Source organism: Talpa europaea (genome assembly GCF_964194135.1).
Source record: "Talpa europaea genome assembly, chromosome: 6".
In the NCBI taxonomy this organism is placed as follows: domain Eukaryota; kingdom Metazoa; phylum Chordata; class Mammalia; order Eulipotyphla; family Talpidae; genus Talpa; species Talpa europaea.
This window is the reverse complement of record NC_140072.1, coordinates 55,576,048-55,596,305: the sequence shown is the minus strand read 5'-3', so window position 1 is coordinate 55,596,305 and position 20,258 is coordinate 55,576,048. Positions and strand designations below refer to the sequence as shown.

Here is a 20,258-nt window from a genome sequence, read left to right as displayed (position 1 = left end):
TCCTAATATATAAAGAACTCACCAAAATTGATGGAAAAATAAAATAATTAGAGAAATGGGCAAAAGACATGAGTAGACACTTTACTGGAAAAACAAAACGAAATACAAATAACCCTCAAACTTGTAAGACATTATATTTCACCCTAGAAATAAGAATGCAAACTGAAACTATACAGAGGTACTATTAATATTTCTCATCTATGCAATTGGCAAACTTTAAAAGCTTAACAAAGATAATCTCCTAAAAAAGTTATAAGGAAATGGGCACTTCATACATTGCTAGAGCATAAAGGAATAGAAATAATTGGAATCGTAATCCTTATGAAGCAGAATTTGACATTCTCTAACAAAACTACACGTTTTTACCCCCTAAATCAATAATCCTCCTCCAAGAACCTATCCTGAATATACACGTCTGACTATATGGAAATAATTCTCAAATTTTTAGGTTTATTTTGAAATATTTTTAAATTTTAAGGATAATTTACATATAATACAATTCATCTTCCAGTGAACAAACCTATGTTCTGACAAATTCATACAGTATTGTAATCATCATCACAATCTATATTAAAAAAGCTCATATACAGTTCCAACACACACCCCCAAAATTCCCTCATTCCCCTTTGTAGTCAAATTGTTCCCTGATGCCCAAACTTTGCCAAACACTGATCCATTTTATATCCCTAGAGTTTTGCCTTTTCAGGAGTGTCATATAAATAGACTCATACAGTATATAGCATGTGAATCTAGTTTCTTTCATTTAACTGAATGCACTTAAGATTCACTGTGCATAAAGGTTCATTTCAAGAACCCGTAAGTCATTTCTTTTTATTTCAGAGTGATATTCCAATTATGGATAAACCACAGTTTGTTTATTCCCTTCACCACTGAATATCACTTGGGCTTTTCCTACTTTCTAATGATGCATGAATACAGTTACTAAAAAATTCAGATATTGTTTTGTGAACACAATGGATCAATATCTAGGAAGGAGATTCCTAAGTCATATGGGAATTGTATGTTCAACTTTGTAATAAACTACCAAATTGTTTTATATACTGACTGCACCATTTTGTATTTTTACAGTACTACATAACAGGTCCATTTGCTCTGAGTCCTGTCAATGCTTGGTATTGTTAGTATTTTTTAAAGCTAATTCTAATAGCTGTGTGGATTAAACACTACATTTTTTTGTTGTTATTTCTTAGTTTTTAAATATTTTTAATATATTTAATCAAATTTTATTGATTTACCATTCACTTAGCTCATTTTACATGAGAAATTTGGGGAATACAACTTTACAACTCTACATGTGCATATGCTTCACTTACCTGCACCAAAGCATCAGGGCCAATCCATCACAACATTGTGCCCTCCATCCCTTCCTCCTCCTCGCCTCTGGTAACCATTGTATTTTTCACAGTGTCAAAGAGTTACTTTGTTGTGTTTTACCAGTTTGTTTTCTTTGGTTATTCATATTCTACAAATAAGTGAAGCCATCCGGTAATTATCTTTCAGATTCTGCCTTATTTCATCTGGCATAATCACCTCAAGGTCATTCCATTTTTTTCCCAGACAACACTATTACATCTTTTTTAATAGTTAAGTAAGTATTTCATTGAATAAATACAGCATAATTTCTTTCTTTCTTTCTATGGTACATTTAAATAATGGAGTACTATTTATCAGTAAACATAGAATGTTAAAGATTCCTATGAAAAAACATACAATAATTTTCAGGATGTATTTTCATGTAAAAAAAAAACAGAAAAATGTATTATTTCATTAAAGTTATGCTGTTAAATGAAAAATGATGTAAGAATTATATAAAATAAAATATTAAAAAAAGTTATGCTGTTAAAGTATAAGGAAGGGTACATACAAACACATGCACAAATTCATGATACTAATAACTTTCAAAGAGCAGAAAAGAACATGGTGGAAAGGATAAAGAGGAGATTGGTATTTCACTGGATATATCTTCTTATACAATTTTGCCTCTTGAATCAGTTCAATTTTTTTTTGAGATTTTTTTTTTTATACAAGAGCTGGGGTACAGGCCAGAGGTGCAGGAGGTTGAGAGGATTCACCAGAGACAGAGCAGAGAGCAGAACAGGCAGACTGACGAAATACACTGCTGAGGGGAGCAGCGGGTGAGATAGGAGAGGTCTGCCGCACCTGTGGGATTCTCGCTGGCCAGCCGGGATCGAACCTGCACTGCAGAGGCTGCAGACAGCTTCACAGTGCTGCATTCAATCTGCCGCGCCACCAGGGAGGCCCAGTTCATATTTTACATAAAAAATAAAAAAAGTAAATAATGACAGAAAAATTATAAAAATAACACCAAAAGAAACAAATGAATCTAATTATGTATCAACTTGATAACCATCACACAGAAGGAAAAAGTAGCAAAAAAATATTTGAACAAAATAATGTGAACTATATAGCCCCAGTGGGATACTGTAGGATGAAAAGAACTACAAAGAAATGTTGACCTTGGAAAATTTATTGCTTTTAATGACATTTGCATAGCAATTCTGAAACTAGTTTGTGTTATATGATTAGGCAATAGAGTAAATAAATTGATATTCTAGGAATCAGAATTCTCAGAAATACAAATATGAAATAGATAAAGAGGAAGAACGATGACATAAGGTTGAATTGGAAGAATCAGTTTTAACTCATGATTTATAAAACCAGTGATATTAGGTTGAATTGGAAGAATCAGCTTTAACTCATGATTTATAAAATCGTTTATGGTTAGTACAGCGTGTGTATTTCTTAGTTCTGTCCATAAAAGGAGGGTATCTAATGCCCACCTCTCAGTTTGTAAACATCATTCTTCAGTAAAAGGAACAAGAGCTCTTTGCATAAATGGCTGATTTTTGTAGCTGGGGAAGAACACAGAGTGAACCAAGAACATCTTGTACCAGAAAAAAGGGAAGTGTTCAAAAATTGATGGAGACATGTCAAAGAAAAATGGATGAGACTCCCACTGGCCAAATTTGGAACAATTGGAGAATCAAAGTAAGAATAGCATAGAACCTATTGTATATAAAATAAGGATTCATGTACCAATGCTGATACTAATAAAAGGGAAAGGAGAAAATTAAAGTTCTTTTAGAGAAGAATGCCAACTAATCAATGTTAAAGAAATCACAAAAATAGAAAATCACTATTTTTCAATCACCATAGTAACATGTTTCAAAAAAGAATCATCAATGAACTCTAAAACCACTGGGTGAAAAACTGTTCAAAAATAGGAGAGTCACATGATACCAACGTTTTGTTCCACAATAACTTCATTATAAAGAGGGAAAGGTACTTTGACAGTGGAGAAATCTGGTACACACAATTTTAACCAACTGCAGGCCTCTTGATGAGATGCGCTGACAATGTTGCTGTTATAATATTCCTGTCCAAAACGGTTAACATGAGTCTAATCATGAAAATTTTCCAAACGTATGTAAATAGAAAGATATTAAAGGAGAAAGACTTAAAAATTCAATGCACCATGTGACACTTGTATGAATGTAGTTAAAGAGGAAAAAAATATTTGCTAGAAATCTTATTATCAGGATGCCTGGAGAAGTTTTTTAATGAGTTTCACTAAGTGGTAGTAATGTATCAATGTTAAATTTCCTGAGTGTGATAACTGTATTGTGATTATGTAAGAGAATGCCATTCTCAGGAAACTACAGATTACAGTACTGAGAGTTCAAATATGGTACATGAAGTATACCACTGTCTATCAAATGTCTCAGCTTTTGAAAAGAGGATATATATCTATAGATTCTTTAAAAATCAAATTTTTGAGAAAGTGCTAAATCTTAATTTAGTTAAAATGTAAAAATTGTAATAAGTGGAGTATTCAAGTGAAGGGTATATAGACCTTTATTTTCAACTCTTGTAATTTTTCTGATGGTTTAAAATTCTTCAAAAGAAAAATAAAAATTTTAAATGGACAATGATATTCCAATCACTTATCATCAGGGAAATGGAAATCAAAACCACAGTGAGATAACACCTCACAATCATGAGAATGGCCCATATCAAAACAAACACCTTCCCCCCCAAAAAATAGTAACAGAAACAAGTGCTGATGAAGGTGCGGAGAAAACAATGGGGGAATGTAGACCATTGGGGAATGTACACCATGGGTGAATGTACACCATGGGGGAATGTAGAAATGACCAGCCATGTGGAAAACACTCTGAAGGTCTCCCAAATTTTAAAAATAATCTGTCAGAAGATCCAGCAACTCTAGTCCCGGTAACTAGCCAAATAATACAAAGATACTAACTTGAAGGAATACATGCTCTCTTATGTTCACTGCAACACTATTTACAATAGCTGCGTTATGGAAACTATATAACTTCCCAATGACAGATGAGTTTATAAAGATGTGGCATATATACACACTGGAATACTATTCTGTTAATAAAGATGAATTCTTGCTATTTGGGACAACATGGATGAAACTGGAGGGGGTTATGCTAAGTGAAATAAGTCAGAAGGAGAAAGACAAACACTGAATGATTTCATTCAAATGTAGAATAATAAGACACAAACAAAATAGCAGATAAAACTAAAACAAAACAAACCTTAGAAATGTAACTGCAGAATTGAGGTTATCAGTAGGTAGGGTGGAGGTGGGAAACAGCAAGAGGAGTAGACCCAATGGACAATGGTGGTAGGCAATGCATGGGGACATACCTCTTTTGATAACTTAGTATTTTCATTTCCTTTGAATATATTCCCAGAATTTATATCTCTAGGTCATATAGTAGTGTCTATTTTTAATTTTTTAGTATTCTCCATACTGTTTTTCATTGTGGCTATAACCAATTTACATCTTACCAACAGAAAATCACATTTATGTGAACATTTGTTATTTCTTCTCTTTTTGATGATAGCGATTCTAAATAGCCATGACATTCTCTAATTGTGGTTTCAACTTGCATTTCTCTAATAACTAATGATGTTGAGAAGCTTTTCACATATAAGTTGACCTTTTATCAGAAAAATGCCTCTTCAGGTTCCTTCCCATTTTCTAATTGGGTTATATGGTTTTTTGCTACTAAGTTATATAAGTTCTTCACAAGTTTTGGATATTAACCCCCTATCAGATATATGGCTTACAAATATTGTTCTCATGTTTTAGGTTGTCTTCTCATTTTGTTAGTGGTTTTGTTTGCTGGGTATAAACTTTTTAGTTTGACTACTCCGACTTGCTTATTTTCAGTCATTTGTGGTTCATATTAACCTTAAGACTTTTTTCTACTTTTGTAAAAATTGTCATTGGAATTTTGATGGGGATTATACTGCATCTATGGATGCTTTTAGTAGTACTGACATTTTTGCAATACCAAATCCTCCCATGAACATAAGACAACTTTTCATTTTCTATGTTGTCTTCTACTTCATTCATCAAAGTCTTATAGTTTTCAGCATGAATCTTTTATCTCCTTAGTTAAATTTATTCTAAAGTATTTTATTGCTTTTTATGCTACTGTAAATGGGATTGAGTGATTTCTTTTTCAGAAATTTCATTATTACAATATAGAGTTGCTTCTGATTTAGTATGTTATTTTGTATACTAGAACTTTACTGAATTCATTGATTAGCTCTAGCAGTTTTGGGTGGAGTGTTTAGGATATTTTATTTTAAAAAATCATGTTCTCTCCAAATAGAGACATTTTTATTTCTTCCTTTCTGATTCTGATACATTTTATTTCTTTTTCTTCCTGATTGCTCCAGCTAGGAGCTTTCAGTACAATGCTGAATAGGAGTAGTGAGAACGGGCATTCTCTTCTTGTTCCTGACATAGAGGAAAAGTTTCCACCATTGAGCATGATGTTAGCAATTGACTTGTCATATCTGGCCTGTATTATGTTGAGATAATTTCTTTCTATGTATAATTTGTTAAGAGTTTTTATTATGAATGGATATTGAATTGTGTCAAATGATTTTTCTGCATGTATTTAGATGATCATGTGATTACTTTTTTTCCTTCTATTCATATAATATATCACATTGTTTGATCTGCATATACTGAACCATTCTTGCATCCAAGGGATAAATCCCACTAGATCATGGTAAATGATCCTTTTAATATGCTGCTGAATTCAGTAATTTACTGAGAATTCTTGCATACACATTCATCGGGGAAATTGGCCTTTGGTTTTCTCTTTTTTTTTTTTTAAGATTTTATTTATTTATACAAGCACTGGGTACAGTCTGAAGCACGGGAGGGTGAGAGAATTTACCAGAGCCAGAGGGGACTGCAGAGCAGAGCAAGCAGACTGACGAAGTACACCGCTGAGGGGGGCAGTGGGCGGCAGGAGAGGTCTGCGTGCCATGTGGGACCCTCGCCGGGTCACCGGGGATCAAACCAGCGCTTCAGAGGCTGCAGGCAGCTTCATAACCCAGCGCTCAACCGCTGCGCCACCGGGGACTGGCCTTTGGTTTTCTTCTCTAACGGTTTCTTTTACTGGTTTTGCAATCCAGATAATGCTGGCCTGATAAAATGAGTTTGAGAGTGTTCCCTCCACTTTGATTATTTGGAAGAATTTGAAGAAGATTGGAGTAAAATCTTTTTTAAATGTTTGGTAAAAGTCATCAGTGAAGCTTTTTGGTCTTGGGCTTTTCTTCCTTTTGGAGAATTTTGATTACTACTCTTCTTACTATTAATGAATCTTTTCTTGATTAGTTTTTTCATGATTTAGTCTCGGTAAGGTGGGTTTTTCTAAGATTAGTAGTAGGTCAGTATTTTACACTGTCTTCTTTAATATATATATATTTTGCACATGAAATACCAGAACTATTATTGTTATAAAGAACTATGTTCTCATCATGTCTTTCAAATATGTGGCCCGGTCAGTCTATCTTCTATTTTGGAATTTTCTTTTTAAATAGAGACTGAATATAAGTGATCATGTATTTCCCACAACAACAATACAAATGTGATAATAATGGCAACTGCCAAAGTGCAGACACAGCAGGGATTGTGGTTTAGTGGAGAAACCATATCCCTTGTGGCAACATTGCTACTAAGATGAGTCTATTGCTACCATGCCTAAAAAGCCTGAGTTGGAAATGCAGAATTTTATATAAATTCAATTGACTTTTAAAAGTTGGCAACTAATTAAAATTTTGAGCACTGTGTAAGCCAACAACCATTTTGCAAGCTATTTCTGGCCCATAGTCTGCCAAGCTAAAACTCTGACTTAAACTCTATAGTTCTAATGGCATAATTCATTTCATTTTACTTTTAAGAAACAGTTCTCATTTTCCATTACCTTTTTGTTAGTAGAAAGTTGTGCAAAAAATTATTTGAAATTTGGGTCTAATATTATAATGAACACACTTTATCACAATCAATCTGACACAAATTAATTATTGTCACTATTTTATAGGTAAGAAAAGAGATATTTAGAGAAATTACATGATTTGTTCAATAGCACAAAGCTGGCAGAACTTGTACCTTCTAAATAACAAATATCATGTTCTTTCGAATCACCCTGTGTAATGGACATAATTTTGTCTCCCAAAAATTTACACGTTGGAAGCCCTAATCACCCAATGTGGCTGTATATGGAGATATGGCCGCTAAGGCGTTAGTTAAGTGAAGCTATATGGGTATGGACCTAATACAACAGGACTGTGGCCCTTATAAAAAGAGAAAGACAAATGCACACAGAGAAACAGTGCTCACAGAGAAAAGACCATGTGAGGGCACAGCAAGAAAGCTGCCATTTATAAGCCAAGGACAGAGACCTGAGGAGAAACCAACACTGCGGGCACTTTGACCTTGAGACTTCCAATCCCCAGAAGTTTGAGAAAACAAATTTCTACCATTGAAGGCAAACATCCTGTGGCAGCCCTAGCAAGTAAATATATCCTGCTACCTCAAAATTATACAGGGTCACAATCATCAAGATATCTTGAAGGCTTTATATTACATGACATTGCTATTTAAATTAGCAATTCCATCCTACTAATTCCATATTTCAAAAGAGGTACCAAAATCTTGAGAACTAGGGCCTCCCTGGTGGCGTAAGGGATTTAAGCACCATATTATGAAGCAATCCACAGCCTCTACAGCATGAGTTCGATCCCTGGCCGGCCAGGGAGCAACCCACATGGCACATCAGACCTCTCCTGTCTCACCCACTGCTCCCCTCAGCAGTGTATTTCAGTCAATCTGCCTGTTCCGTTCCCCACTCTGTCTCTGGTGAATCCTCTCGCCCCGCCATATCTCTGGCCTGTACCCCAGCTCTTGTATGCAAAAATAAAATAAATCTTTAAAAAAAAAATCTTGAGAACTAAACCTGGCCGGGATCATTTCATCCACAAATATTTCTTTGATCCATACTTTATGAAGAGCTGTATGGATAACATGGTCACCACTACTCTCTTAACAATATAAACAAATTGCGAGAGACAGAATATAGATGTGCCAAAACAGTGGATCAGTGAGTGTCCTAAGAATGCAGAAACTCCGAAATAACCTAAAAACAAAGAAATCATAGGCCCCGCTTTTCCAGCTATTTTTACTCAAGACTGCTATATTTCAGTAGATATTTTTACAGTAAAAAGTATTCATCTATTCATACAAATATACATTAGCAAGAAACTGTATCAACTTGTACTTCACCTTTATTTCCCCAACAGCACAGTCTTAATCCCATAATTCTAATCCCATCAAATGCTAAGCACTGTGCAAGAGTATTACATGCTTTAGCTCAATCTTCACAACAACCTTACCTTCAGTAGGTATTATTTTCCCCTTTCTCACAAATAATATATCACCTTAAGGGATTCTTTGTATGCTGTCTTCAAATATCTCAAAAATTATATTCCTGATGAATCTAGGACCACAAATATAATCTCAATCTATAATGGTCACAATTTCTAAAAAGTTTTTTCAAGTTTTATCTAGACATTTAGGAAAGAGCAATTACATTTTCATTTAACACAGGGTGATCTAGAGATTCAAGTTGAATTCCTGAAATCATACACATTTCCACAGAAAATCAACTGAAATAGTTCTTGATAAAAAATTGTCAAACATCCTCAAACTGGGCCTCCCCAGTGGCGCAGCGGTTGCGCGCTGGGTTGTGAAGCTGCCCGCAGCCTGTGCAGCACTGGTTCGATCCCCGGCCGCCGGGCGAGGGTCCCACATGGCGCGCAGACCTCTCAGACCTCTCCTGCCGCCCACTGGTCCCCTCAGCAGTGTACTCCATTGGTCTGTCTGTTCTGCTCGCCGCTCTGGCTCTGGTGAATTCTCTCACCCTCCCACACTTCTGACTGTACCCAGTGCTTGTATAAATAAATAAATAAATAAAATCTTTAAAAAAAAAATCCTCAATCTAAATATTCACCTTTAACATATGACAGGTAAAAGAGAAAATATTACCTTACTTATGGTATCTTAATCAATACATTAGAAGAAAATTAAAACCCAAATAGAGTATTTTATAGGGAAAAACTTTTCTTGAAAAACTTCTCAGCAATCAAGAGACTGTTTCTATCAGTTGGTTTAACATATGAGTTGGTTTTTCATGCAAGATGACAATTTACTACTGCAAATTCATCCTGAGTTCTCCAGACCATTAAGTCTTCCCACCTTTAGTACAAACTTTATTTCAGTCTAACAACATATAAGCTAACTGCCCACCAGGCAGAGGTACAGAGCTGTGTGGTAAATGTCCCAGTCCTCCTACCCATCTCGTTGCATGGTACATTACTAAGTATCATAAGGTTAAAGACAGAGTAAACAGCCCACAAGTGTCATTTGACTCAAGGAATGTGTTAAGTACACTCTATTAAAAGTACAACAAAGGATAAAAAGTTCTTACTTCAGAAACTAAGAAAATATCTAAACCTAACTATGTTAAATCAGAATCATAAATTGCTTTTAAAAAATGTTGTTAATCTATTATAAGCAACAGATTTTAGAAAGAAAAATATAACTTTCCCTTCAAGTACTAGACTCACTGTTGGAAAATTTTCAGGTATATTAATTAAAAATCAGTAAGAGGCCCAAATATCAAGGGTTTGTTTTCTTTGCGTAATATAGTACCGTGTTTCCTGGTCATCCTTTATAGTCTTCCAATTCTAAGTGTGTGCAGGGACCTAAATCACCATCCCCACCTTGAAGTTTGTGAAAATTGGAGATTCTCAAATTCACCCCAACTTGCAGAATCATTTGAGCATGATTCCAGCCACATTCGAGTTCAAAAAGCACTGTCCAACAATAGGGGTTCTTAAGTTTGGCCCTTGGGACAACATGAGTTTCATTAAAACCTCTGAAATTTCATGCAGAACCTTTTGTGAATGAAAACATACACATTTTACTGAGAAAAGACTTCACATAATTTTAGCAAGTTTTCAAAGGACTACATGACCCCAAATAGATTATGAACCACTGTCCTACATGATTCTCTGCCACAGTTTAAAAGTCAAAATATTTCCAAAACTATTTACGCTGCTCTCAATGAGGTCTAGTGAAGAATGACAAGAATGAAGGTCAGAACGTCACAGTGGGTCACGAAAGACCTTATCTGAAGAATTTATTCACACCATGCAAGAACTATGCCAAGAAACCAGTTTGGAGACATCTAAATAAATAACTCTCTACATGAGGTTTGAGATTAAGAATGTGCACTTGAAGAAGATTCAAACTGAGAAGTAAATAAATATAAGGTAGAATTTTTTTAAAGATGGGATGCCATTAGATGACAGTGAGGTGCTGAATTCCTGTTGTAAGAGCTCAATCAGCAAATCTCTAATATGAATTCTGTTTGATTTGGGATATGGGGCCATTTTAAAATGTTAGCTTCCAAGCACATTCTTAAAATACTTTCTTTATGAGGCACCCCAATATATTTTACGAGTTGCACTTTCTTCATCTTCTCTGGAACTCAGAAGACAAAACAAAGAAGAAACAGCACAAAAATTAAAAGAGATTTGTCTAGGATCTTCAGCAGGTTATTGACAAAGAATGGCAAAGGTTCTCACTGATATATGAGAAATGCAAATATATTTTATTCCTTCATCTTACATTTAACTGTCTCTATGGGGTTTGCATTACCAGGGGCACAGGCTATGTCCCACTTCTCTTTCCTTAGGCCAAAGTAGTGATAGAATTTATTTCCTTGAGTGGCACCCAAAATGTAAATAAAAGACATTAACTGTTCATTCCTGAGGCAATCCCCATTGTTATTTGCCTTGCCTACCATAACTTGGCATCGGTGATATACCTAATAGCCGACAATTTGAACTCCAGGATGGATCCCTATCCTACCATGTCAATCATTCCAGGCAAGAAAAGAGACTGTTACAAAGCATATCAGGAGGGTCAAGATCTTTTCTGACCATGTCCTTTTCCACAGGTACAGGCAAATGCCTGGTTCTTTTATTAGTCCCATTTCTTAGAGCTACTAAAAGTTCCTCGTATCCAAGTGTAAGGATTATGATGAGACTTTCATGCATCATTAATTATTAGTGTACCTCATTTACATAATAAACATAGCCTGATAAACTATAAATTATAGAAACAATCATTCACTTTTATTGTAGAAATGTATCCCTTCAATAAGGAAATAATGAAAACTATATAAAAGAATATAATATTTTAAACATATGATAGTCTCTCAGACATTCAATCAAACTTAAATGCTAATGTTTGAAACAGACAACTAATTTGGCTATTATCCTTTTCAGCCCAAACAGTTGACAATTTTATTTTTTAAGTGAAAGAATGAAGAATAAGAAGGCATGGCACACTGACAGTAGTGATATATAATAAAGACAGCAAGGAAGAGTATTAAAATGGACAGAAACTAACATTTGCTGACCATCTTCTATGGCATGGGTAGAGAACACTGTCTTGATAGATGAAGACCATAGAATTCCAACAGATTAAACAATTACCTAACATTACACAGTCAGTGACAAGTTTGGGGTGTAGATTGAGGGTTGGGGAGAAGAAAGTAAAAAATATATAACAAAGAACAAAGATGGAGACGAGAGAGTGAACCCAGTTTGATCTGAAGAAATGAAACAATGCAATGGGGACAAGCGCGTGAAGGCAAAACAATTACTGAGTACAAGAGTGAATAATTCCTCCCATGTTAGTGCACATTTTAAAAGTAAATTACATTGCTATTGATAATTTTTTTTTTTGTAAAATGAAATGGCAGGCCAAGGATTTGGATGCAAGCTGTCTGACTCTAAAGTTCATGCACCCAACCACTACACTCACAAAGAAATTGACCCAGTTTATGCAAATGATAAGTATGTAGAAAAACATTTAAACAGGAAATCTCAAATGTCACAGTAGTTTTATTTTTAAAAGCATATTAAATATACTTCCAACAGCAATGAAGAATATAAAAATAAGTACTAGGTATGTTGTTTAACCTTATTCTTTACCTGAACGTTACACAGAACTAATCTAAGAGGTTATGGATATATCACAAAATTCCAATTCCTTATAATCACTCATACATTTACTTCCTCCAGAATGTATTCTCAACTTTCTGGAACTTTATAATACTTTCAATCTGAAACACTTCGAAGGCTAAGAAATCCTTTGGCTTACTCCCCACTGTTAAAGTTACATCTTTCATTTCTCACAAACAACTTACTTTGTCCCAGTTTCAGTGGAGGTCACCTAGATCTCTTTCTCCAGGTCAGGTAAATGCTACTCTTTTCTTATTGTATAGCACTCAGTCAGAATACAATGAAAAAATCCCGAGACTTAAAAAAATAGATAAGTACATTTAGAATAAGAATCTAAGATATCTAAGAACTAGAATCTAAAATATCTTAATGCACCTTTACTTTCCTTAAATTAGAAACTAAACTTGTATTTAAAATATTTAATATCTCAGGCCTCACCGGTGGCGCAGCGTGTAGAGCGCCGCACAATGAAGCTGTCCACAGCCTCTGCAGTGCAGGTTCGATCCCGACCGGCCAGGGAGAAACCCACATGGCGTGGCAGACCACTCCTGTCTCACCCGCTACTCCCCTCAGCAGTGTCTTCCGTCCGTTTGCCTGTTCTGTTCCCCACTCTGTTTCTGGTGGATCCTCTCACCCTCCCACGCCTCTGGCCTATACGCAAGTTCTTGTTTAAATAAATAAATCTAAAATAAAATATTTAATATCTCAAAGATCACACAAACTAACCACACTATAGTTAAACCCAAAAGCACATTTCCAGTACAAATGTCAGTTACCTCTTCATCATCTTCCTCATCTTCAACATCCAGAATTCCTGAGTCCTGCTCAGACTTGGGGCTTGTGCTTTCTATCTCCATATCAAAAATGATGTATGTATCTTTCTTAGATTTTCTCTTGCTACCTATCCTGGGTTGTTGCAAAACGATGTTATCCAGGTTTCTTTGTTGTTGGGCCTAGGATGGAGACACACACAAAACAGAAAAGAAAGAAAACTTAATCAGACATTTAAAAAACATCTAACTTTAAATAAATGGGTATCTCGAAAAAAATGTTACAACAAAATGGCTTAATACATACACCAGTCTTAATGCCATTTTTAACCCTAAAATCATCCCATTTTGACTCATTTCCCAAGTGTCCACTTAGGAAAAAAGATATCAATATTATCACGACTTTTCAAAGATATCCACTTAATCATCAACAAACATGTAGTCTATCCATTTTCACCTAAGCAGACAAAAGATTAGTGCAAATGACTAAATATTATCCCATAAAAAAAAAAAAATACCATAGTGGGACCATAGTGGTTGGAGAAGGACAATCCATTACACTTAAGGGACTCTCAAAAACAGGTAACTATAAGAGATCAACAAAATACAAACAGCAATAAAGTGATTTGAACTAATACAACAGAATTTCATGACATTAATCTATGGAAAATTGATTTTCAAAAGGGTTTCTTCTTCCGAACTTTTATAGAAAAGTGTAATTCTTTCAGCCTAATAGATTCAAATGGCGACATGGTGGAAACAAAGAGTGGAAAGTGTGACTATGCAGAAGTACAATAGGAGTACAATAAGCCACAGAGTGTAGGAAGTACAAGAGACCTTCATCACCACTCTGGATACTGAAGCTGGAAAACAAAAGATTTGTCTGGGGTCACCAGGCTAGTGGTAAATCACAAGCTCAAAGTATGAGGTCCTAAATTCTGTATTAGTGACCCTGACACTACACCATCAGTCCTTCAAAGCATGACAAAATGCCCCCACAAAAAAAGGGTTCTATGGTCAAATAAACATGAAACACTACATATCTTATATTCTTCTTGTAGATATCCAATGCCTATCAACAGAATAAAAAACTGGGAGAAGTCTTGTATTCAGGAAACTTAATTTGGTTTAACCCAGCATGTTGCAAAAAAATTTCAAATGGAACTTTCCTTTTAAAAAGGTAATAATAGGGGCCTCCCCTGGTGACGCAGCGGTTGAGCACGGGGCTACGAAGCTGCCCGCAGCCTTTGCAGTTCCAGTTCGATCCCCGGCCACTGGCGAGGGTCCCACATGGCGCGACAGACCTCTCCTGCCATGCTAACTGCCCCGCTCAGCAGTGTATTTCATCAGTCTGCCTGTTCTGTTCCCCACTCTGGCTCTAGTGAATTCTCTCATCCTCCCGCTCTTCTGACTATACCCAGTGCTTGTATAAATAAATAAATAAATTTTTAAAAATAAATATATAAATAATAAAAAGGTAATAATAATGCTTAGTATCATCCCAAGAAGTAGAGCTTGAGAAATGTGACTTCTCATAATGGACAGTCCTTAATCAATAAGTGATATTTCTCCTTGGTGGCAAGTAGAAAATTAGTTCAGAGGGGAGGGATTGGGGTCAAAATAAGGGGGTTGCGGGCCTCCCTGGTGGCGCAGTGGTTGAGCGCTGGGTTGCGAAGCTGCCCCCGGCCTCTGTGGCACCGGTTCGATCCCCGGCTGCTCCCCGGCCACCGGAGGAGGGTCCCACATGGCGCGCAGACCTCTTCTGCCGCCTGCTGCTCCCCTCAGCAGTGTACCTTGGTCCTTCTGCCTGCTCTGCTCCCCGCTCTGGCTCTGGTGAATTCTCTCACCCTCCCGCGCTTCTGACTGTACCCAGTGCTTGTATAAATAAATAAATCTTCAAAAAAAAAAAACTTAAAAAAAAATAAGGGGGTTGCAATTGTATGGGGAATATAAAAAATAAAATTTATTTAAAAAAAAAAAAGAAAATTAGTTCAGGAGAAAATCAGAGCTCCAAATATTCTGAATGAGATTAAGGAATTCAAGATAAATATTAAAATGTTAGTCCAGGTACTGGTTAAATAAGACAACTATAATAGAACAGAGGAAAACTGGAACTATGTGAACTAGTTTCTGCCAAGGAAATGAAAAGAATCTACATTCCAGAGATTCGAATCGATGGACAAACTTGTTTCTCTGCCTAGTGCTCATTGATATTATGGGCTGACTTACATAAAATACATGGACATGACTTACATAAAATACAAACTTTGATAACAAACTCAGAGAGAGAAGGCACCCAAAAACATTTCATTTCGGTTTGTACCTAAGACATACCTATCTTCCAAGAAATTAAGACTTCAAATTAGATAGAATATTGCTGCTGTTCCTCTCAAAAGCAAGTTCTTTCTCACCTACTTCCAATGCAAACCACACAAAAAGGGATGAAGGACTCTAGAAGGCATAAAGAAGGGAAAACTCCCTAAACCTGTCATAAACAGAAAAGCAAGCTCTTAAGTAGAGAGCGAACATTTGTCCTTCAAATCTACCCTCTCTTTCAGTACAGCAAAACCAAAAAGCTTTCATCCGTTGATCTTATTTTATTGAATCCCAAGTTGTTTGTTTTTCTTTCACAATCAATAAAATAATGCTAGTTTATCAAAAGTAATCAAGAGGAATCACACTTTACTATCATTTAAACTTGAAAAACTCCAAACCTGAAGGTATCCTATGGAAGTAACTAGTAGATATGATTCATTATCTTCAGTTGTGTCTGATTTTCCCATGCATTTGGAGGAATACAAAGTTCTTTGGACCAAATCAAAAAAATAAAATAAACCCTATGTTAGAAATCAAACTATTTCAAAATGTAATCTCATAGCTTCATCAGAAGTTAGGGGTCTGCATCAGAATTCTCAAGGTTTCCCTGGTCTGGAACACAGAAGTTGGGTCAGATCTGCCAAGCAGGAATTGACCACATTGCAAATAGTGAATCACAGAATGATGAATTAAATACTCAAATACTATTTACACGGATGCAAATGAAAATTACTCTCTTTTCAAAATGTATGTTATGGAATTAGGGAAAATTAAATATAGATGTAAGTATATGAATACATATACTATAAAAATCAAAATGTTACAATAAAGTCCATTTAAAAATCCAATAATGGCCCATCAGAACACTTCTCTAACATACTAAGCTATCTCACCAAGACAGTTTATTCAGTCCCTCCAAAGACAACCTTCATAATCATGAGCCAGAAGGCAGCTGGTCTGATTTCTGCTCCCTGGGTTGGAGGGGGAGCAGGAGAGAACAAAGCATACAATAGCAATTAAATCTTAGAAAGGATTTAGGCATTTTCTTTTTCTTACTTCATTCTCTTTGTGAATAATTTTTACAGGTTTAACCACCTATTCCTAAGATTCCCCTACATACATTCTTTGGTTCCCTAATATACAGAAATTAAGTAAGACTTAATCCTCAATACATCTCATAACACTCTTTCCATTCTCCCAAGATACAATAGCACATCTCTATTTTCCTATTCCCTACTGTGTCTTCTCCTATCACCTCACTTCCACATACATGAAATGGAACTCATCACCTTCTTATTACAATTCCCCTGTGTGTTGCAGCCAGGCTCTTCTTAAACCACATTGTTCATCACACTTGTTAGACATGAGGGAAATTTTGAACAAGTACAAACCCAAACTCCATAATCCATCACTTAGACTCCACCATAATGAAAGATGAACCTGATTCTCCAACATACTATCAAGTAATCTACAACATGAATCTTTCACTTGGATCAGAATCTGCCTCATACTGTACCACGTATATTTCTACTTCTTTGTTTACACCACTTCTCTATTGGATGACCTCTCCTCACCTGAATGCAATCTTTCCTCTGAAACGCAACTAAAACTCTTCTCTGTCAGCCTCCTCTCATTGCTCTAATTCATGGTGCTTTTTCTCTATATTCCTACTTTCAGTAAAACATATATTTAATGTGTACTTGGTACTAGCCATTATGCTATATACTGGGCATACAAAGATAAAATGGAATCACTGACTCATGAACATCACATCATATTATTATTATGAGAAGCAGATAAACAAGTGGTTGAAATTCAGTGCAATAACTATAATAATAGAGAGAAATTCAGAGTATAATGAATGGACAAAGAAAAGAGTAATAGGATCTGCTTGCAGGAAAAGGCTTCACAGAAAAGTAAGTGGCAGACTATGCTCTTAAAGGTTAAATGTAATTTTTCCAAAGGGAGTAGTTGAAAGGGAAACTGTTCCAGAAGGAGGAAACAGCCTGAGAAAGGACCATGTGTGAAATAACATTATCCACCCAAGGAATAAGTAATTTTGAATAAAAGCATAAGTTATAAAGGACTAACAGGAGAGTTAGTTAAGAAAAGGTAAAGAAAAAAGAAACTAACAAGCAGTTTCAATGTTAGTAGGCAATGGAGAAACAATGAAAGAATACAAGAAAGGTAGTAACAGGAGCAGCTTTATAACTCAGGCAAATCCTCTAGAAGCTAAGGAGTGGTAATCTGGGAGAAGATAAAGAAGAGAAACAGGAAAACCAATATATACCAAGGTAGAAGCAGATAAATAAGAAGCAACAAAATCTACTGATTTGAATGTAGTACATGGACAAGAGGAAGGAAATAAAAACAACTCCAAGTACTCTGGCCTCAATGATTAGATGATGTGGTCATTCCAAACAATAGGAACCATGGAAATAATAAGTTGAGAGCAGGACAGAGAAGATGTGTTCAGTAAACCTTTGGATATCTAGGTAGAAAAAAATGACAGCATAGCACTTCAGTATGGAACTATTCTCTCTTTGAGGATATGTAAACACACTTTACCATTCTTAGAATTCCCCTGAGCTCAGATATAGTGATATACATAGTTTATCACATAGTTTATGTATATCATGAAGCCACATGTTTACTACAGAAAGACTTTTGATAACAATAGAAATATATATAGGGATGTCTATGAAGTTCATGATTTGAATGTTCTCCTACCTATTAGAAGGGGAATGGGGAATAGTTACAGAATTACCTAATTTGAACTATTAACATAAAAATGTTGCTATTATCACTTAAACTGTCAAAAAGCAACCTGTATATGCCTTTCAAGTTTTCTTGTGAAATACAACTTCCAAGGTACTTAGTAGCAATAAGACTCAGTTATGTGAAGTTAAGATCCTGCCTTTATCAACCCAATACTGACCTCTAGTGGGATAAAGGAATACATACAAATGTCTTTCAAAATCAGAAACTACTGATATTTGAGAAGAGATCTTAGAATTATAGGCCAGAGACCTGATATAATCACATGCACTTCAATTATAAGGTGCCATAACAGAAAAAAAAGTTTCATAGAGTAAGACAAGTCTTAAATTCTAAGATCTGCAACTTATTAATTCTATAATCTTGACAGTTTCCTTACTTTTCTGTGCAATATGCCCAATTATTAAGACAAGGTTAATAAAAAAAATGTACGTCAGAGCTGCCACCAGAATAAAATAAGGTAATATACATGGATCATTTTGAATAAAAAAATTTAAAAAAACACACTAAAATTTCAAAGCTACACCTGTCTTCCCTCTGAAAATGAGACAGGAGTGTTGTTTCACTGTCTAAAAAGCAGCTGAGATCTAGCAATATTTAGATACAAAATCATTAATGGCTACTACTACTGCTAGCCATTCAGTTTTGCCTTATACTGCATTTCAAGTACCAGATATCTGTCCTGGACACCTCTTATGCTCCACTTCAGATCCTCTCAATCTCAGCTCTTATTCCAGGTAGAGCATTAGCAACCTGATCAGGGCAGCCTGGGAAATGTCACATAGTGTAACCTGAAACCAGCTCTAGCACTTACACAATGCCTCTAGCTTCCTATCCTGGGGCTTTGCTGAAAAGGTTGTGGGTATCTCACAAGAACTACTTGGCATTCTAGATTCTCCAACCAGAAGTGAGGCAACCATTGATCAAGGAGCAGACAGATAAATGCTTCCACATTTCATCCTCCCACAGGCTCCATATGGCTTCTCAGAGGATTCCATGGATTAAGGAACCACACTGTCCTAGCATTGACTATTGCACTGACTCTACCCAGCTGCTCTTTTCACTCCTCCTGAAGCTTACTCCTGTTCCAGATTTGCTTGAATAAACCACTCATTTATAAACCTCTTGGGTTCCCTCAGGGAAATGCATCCCACACAACAATATAGTGAAGAAAGATAATGACTCTCTGTTTTAGAACTGAAGACCAAAGGATAACACAAAAAGTAATTGGCAAGACCAGAGATATGTACTTAAAATTGTTTCAAGTCTCATCAATCAAAAGAACTGAAAAGAGTGCAATTTTGAAACAATTTCTTCATGTTTACCACCACTAGCTCTGGCAACTATCATTCTTTGGCAGCTAGCTCCAATATCAAATTAAAAGTTAAAGATATGTCAGTTTTATCTTTTAAAAATCCCACCTCTTACTTTTGCTAATACTTCCTATTGTTTTTCTGGTCTGATCTTTAAAACACCTAATAAATGAGTTACTATGTAGCAGGATCATAGTATATCACCAAACTAAACAATATGCTATTATCCCCCATGGCCCCTCCATTTCTGCTACAGAAAACACACTAGTTGAAGAAAGTTCTTCTGTCTATTCCATTTACAAGACTTAAATTCAGAACTCACATGAGGAAAAGCAAAAACACAAGGATACAATGAAGAACAGTCATGATAAAACACATAGCATCTGAAGATCTATTTCTGAACAGAAAGAATAATCCATAATTGCTTATTCTTTTGATACATCCTTTCAGCAAATAAAAATTTTAATGAATCAGTCTGCATTGATACACTGTCTTTCTTCTAGAAAGAGGTGAGTGAGTCCTTGTCTTTTGCCCATACCTTTAAATTCTGGACTGCCTTCTTAGTGAAAGCCAGTCTCAAGAGTTCTCAGAAAGCAGAGGAGATACC

General features: G+C 35.6%; 1 protein-coding gene across 2 annotated transcripts in view; it reads right to left on the bottom strand.

The window, feature by feature from the left end:
* EXOC6B (exocyst complex component 6B) overlaps positions 1-20,258 on the bottom strand; it is a gene marked incomplete at both ends in the record, with an annotated part of 577,226 nt that overhangs the window by 328,978 nt on the left and 227,990 nt on the right. For both annotated transcript variants that reach the window (XM_084235083.1, XM_084235084.1), the window contains one exon: positions 13,251-13,427. In XM_084235083.1, the coding sequence (XP_084091209.1) occupies positions 13,251-13,427 (177 nt within the window). The remainder of the gene's footprint in view (positions 1-13,250; positions 13,428-20,258) is intronic.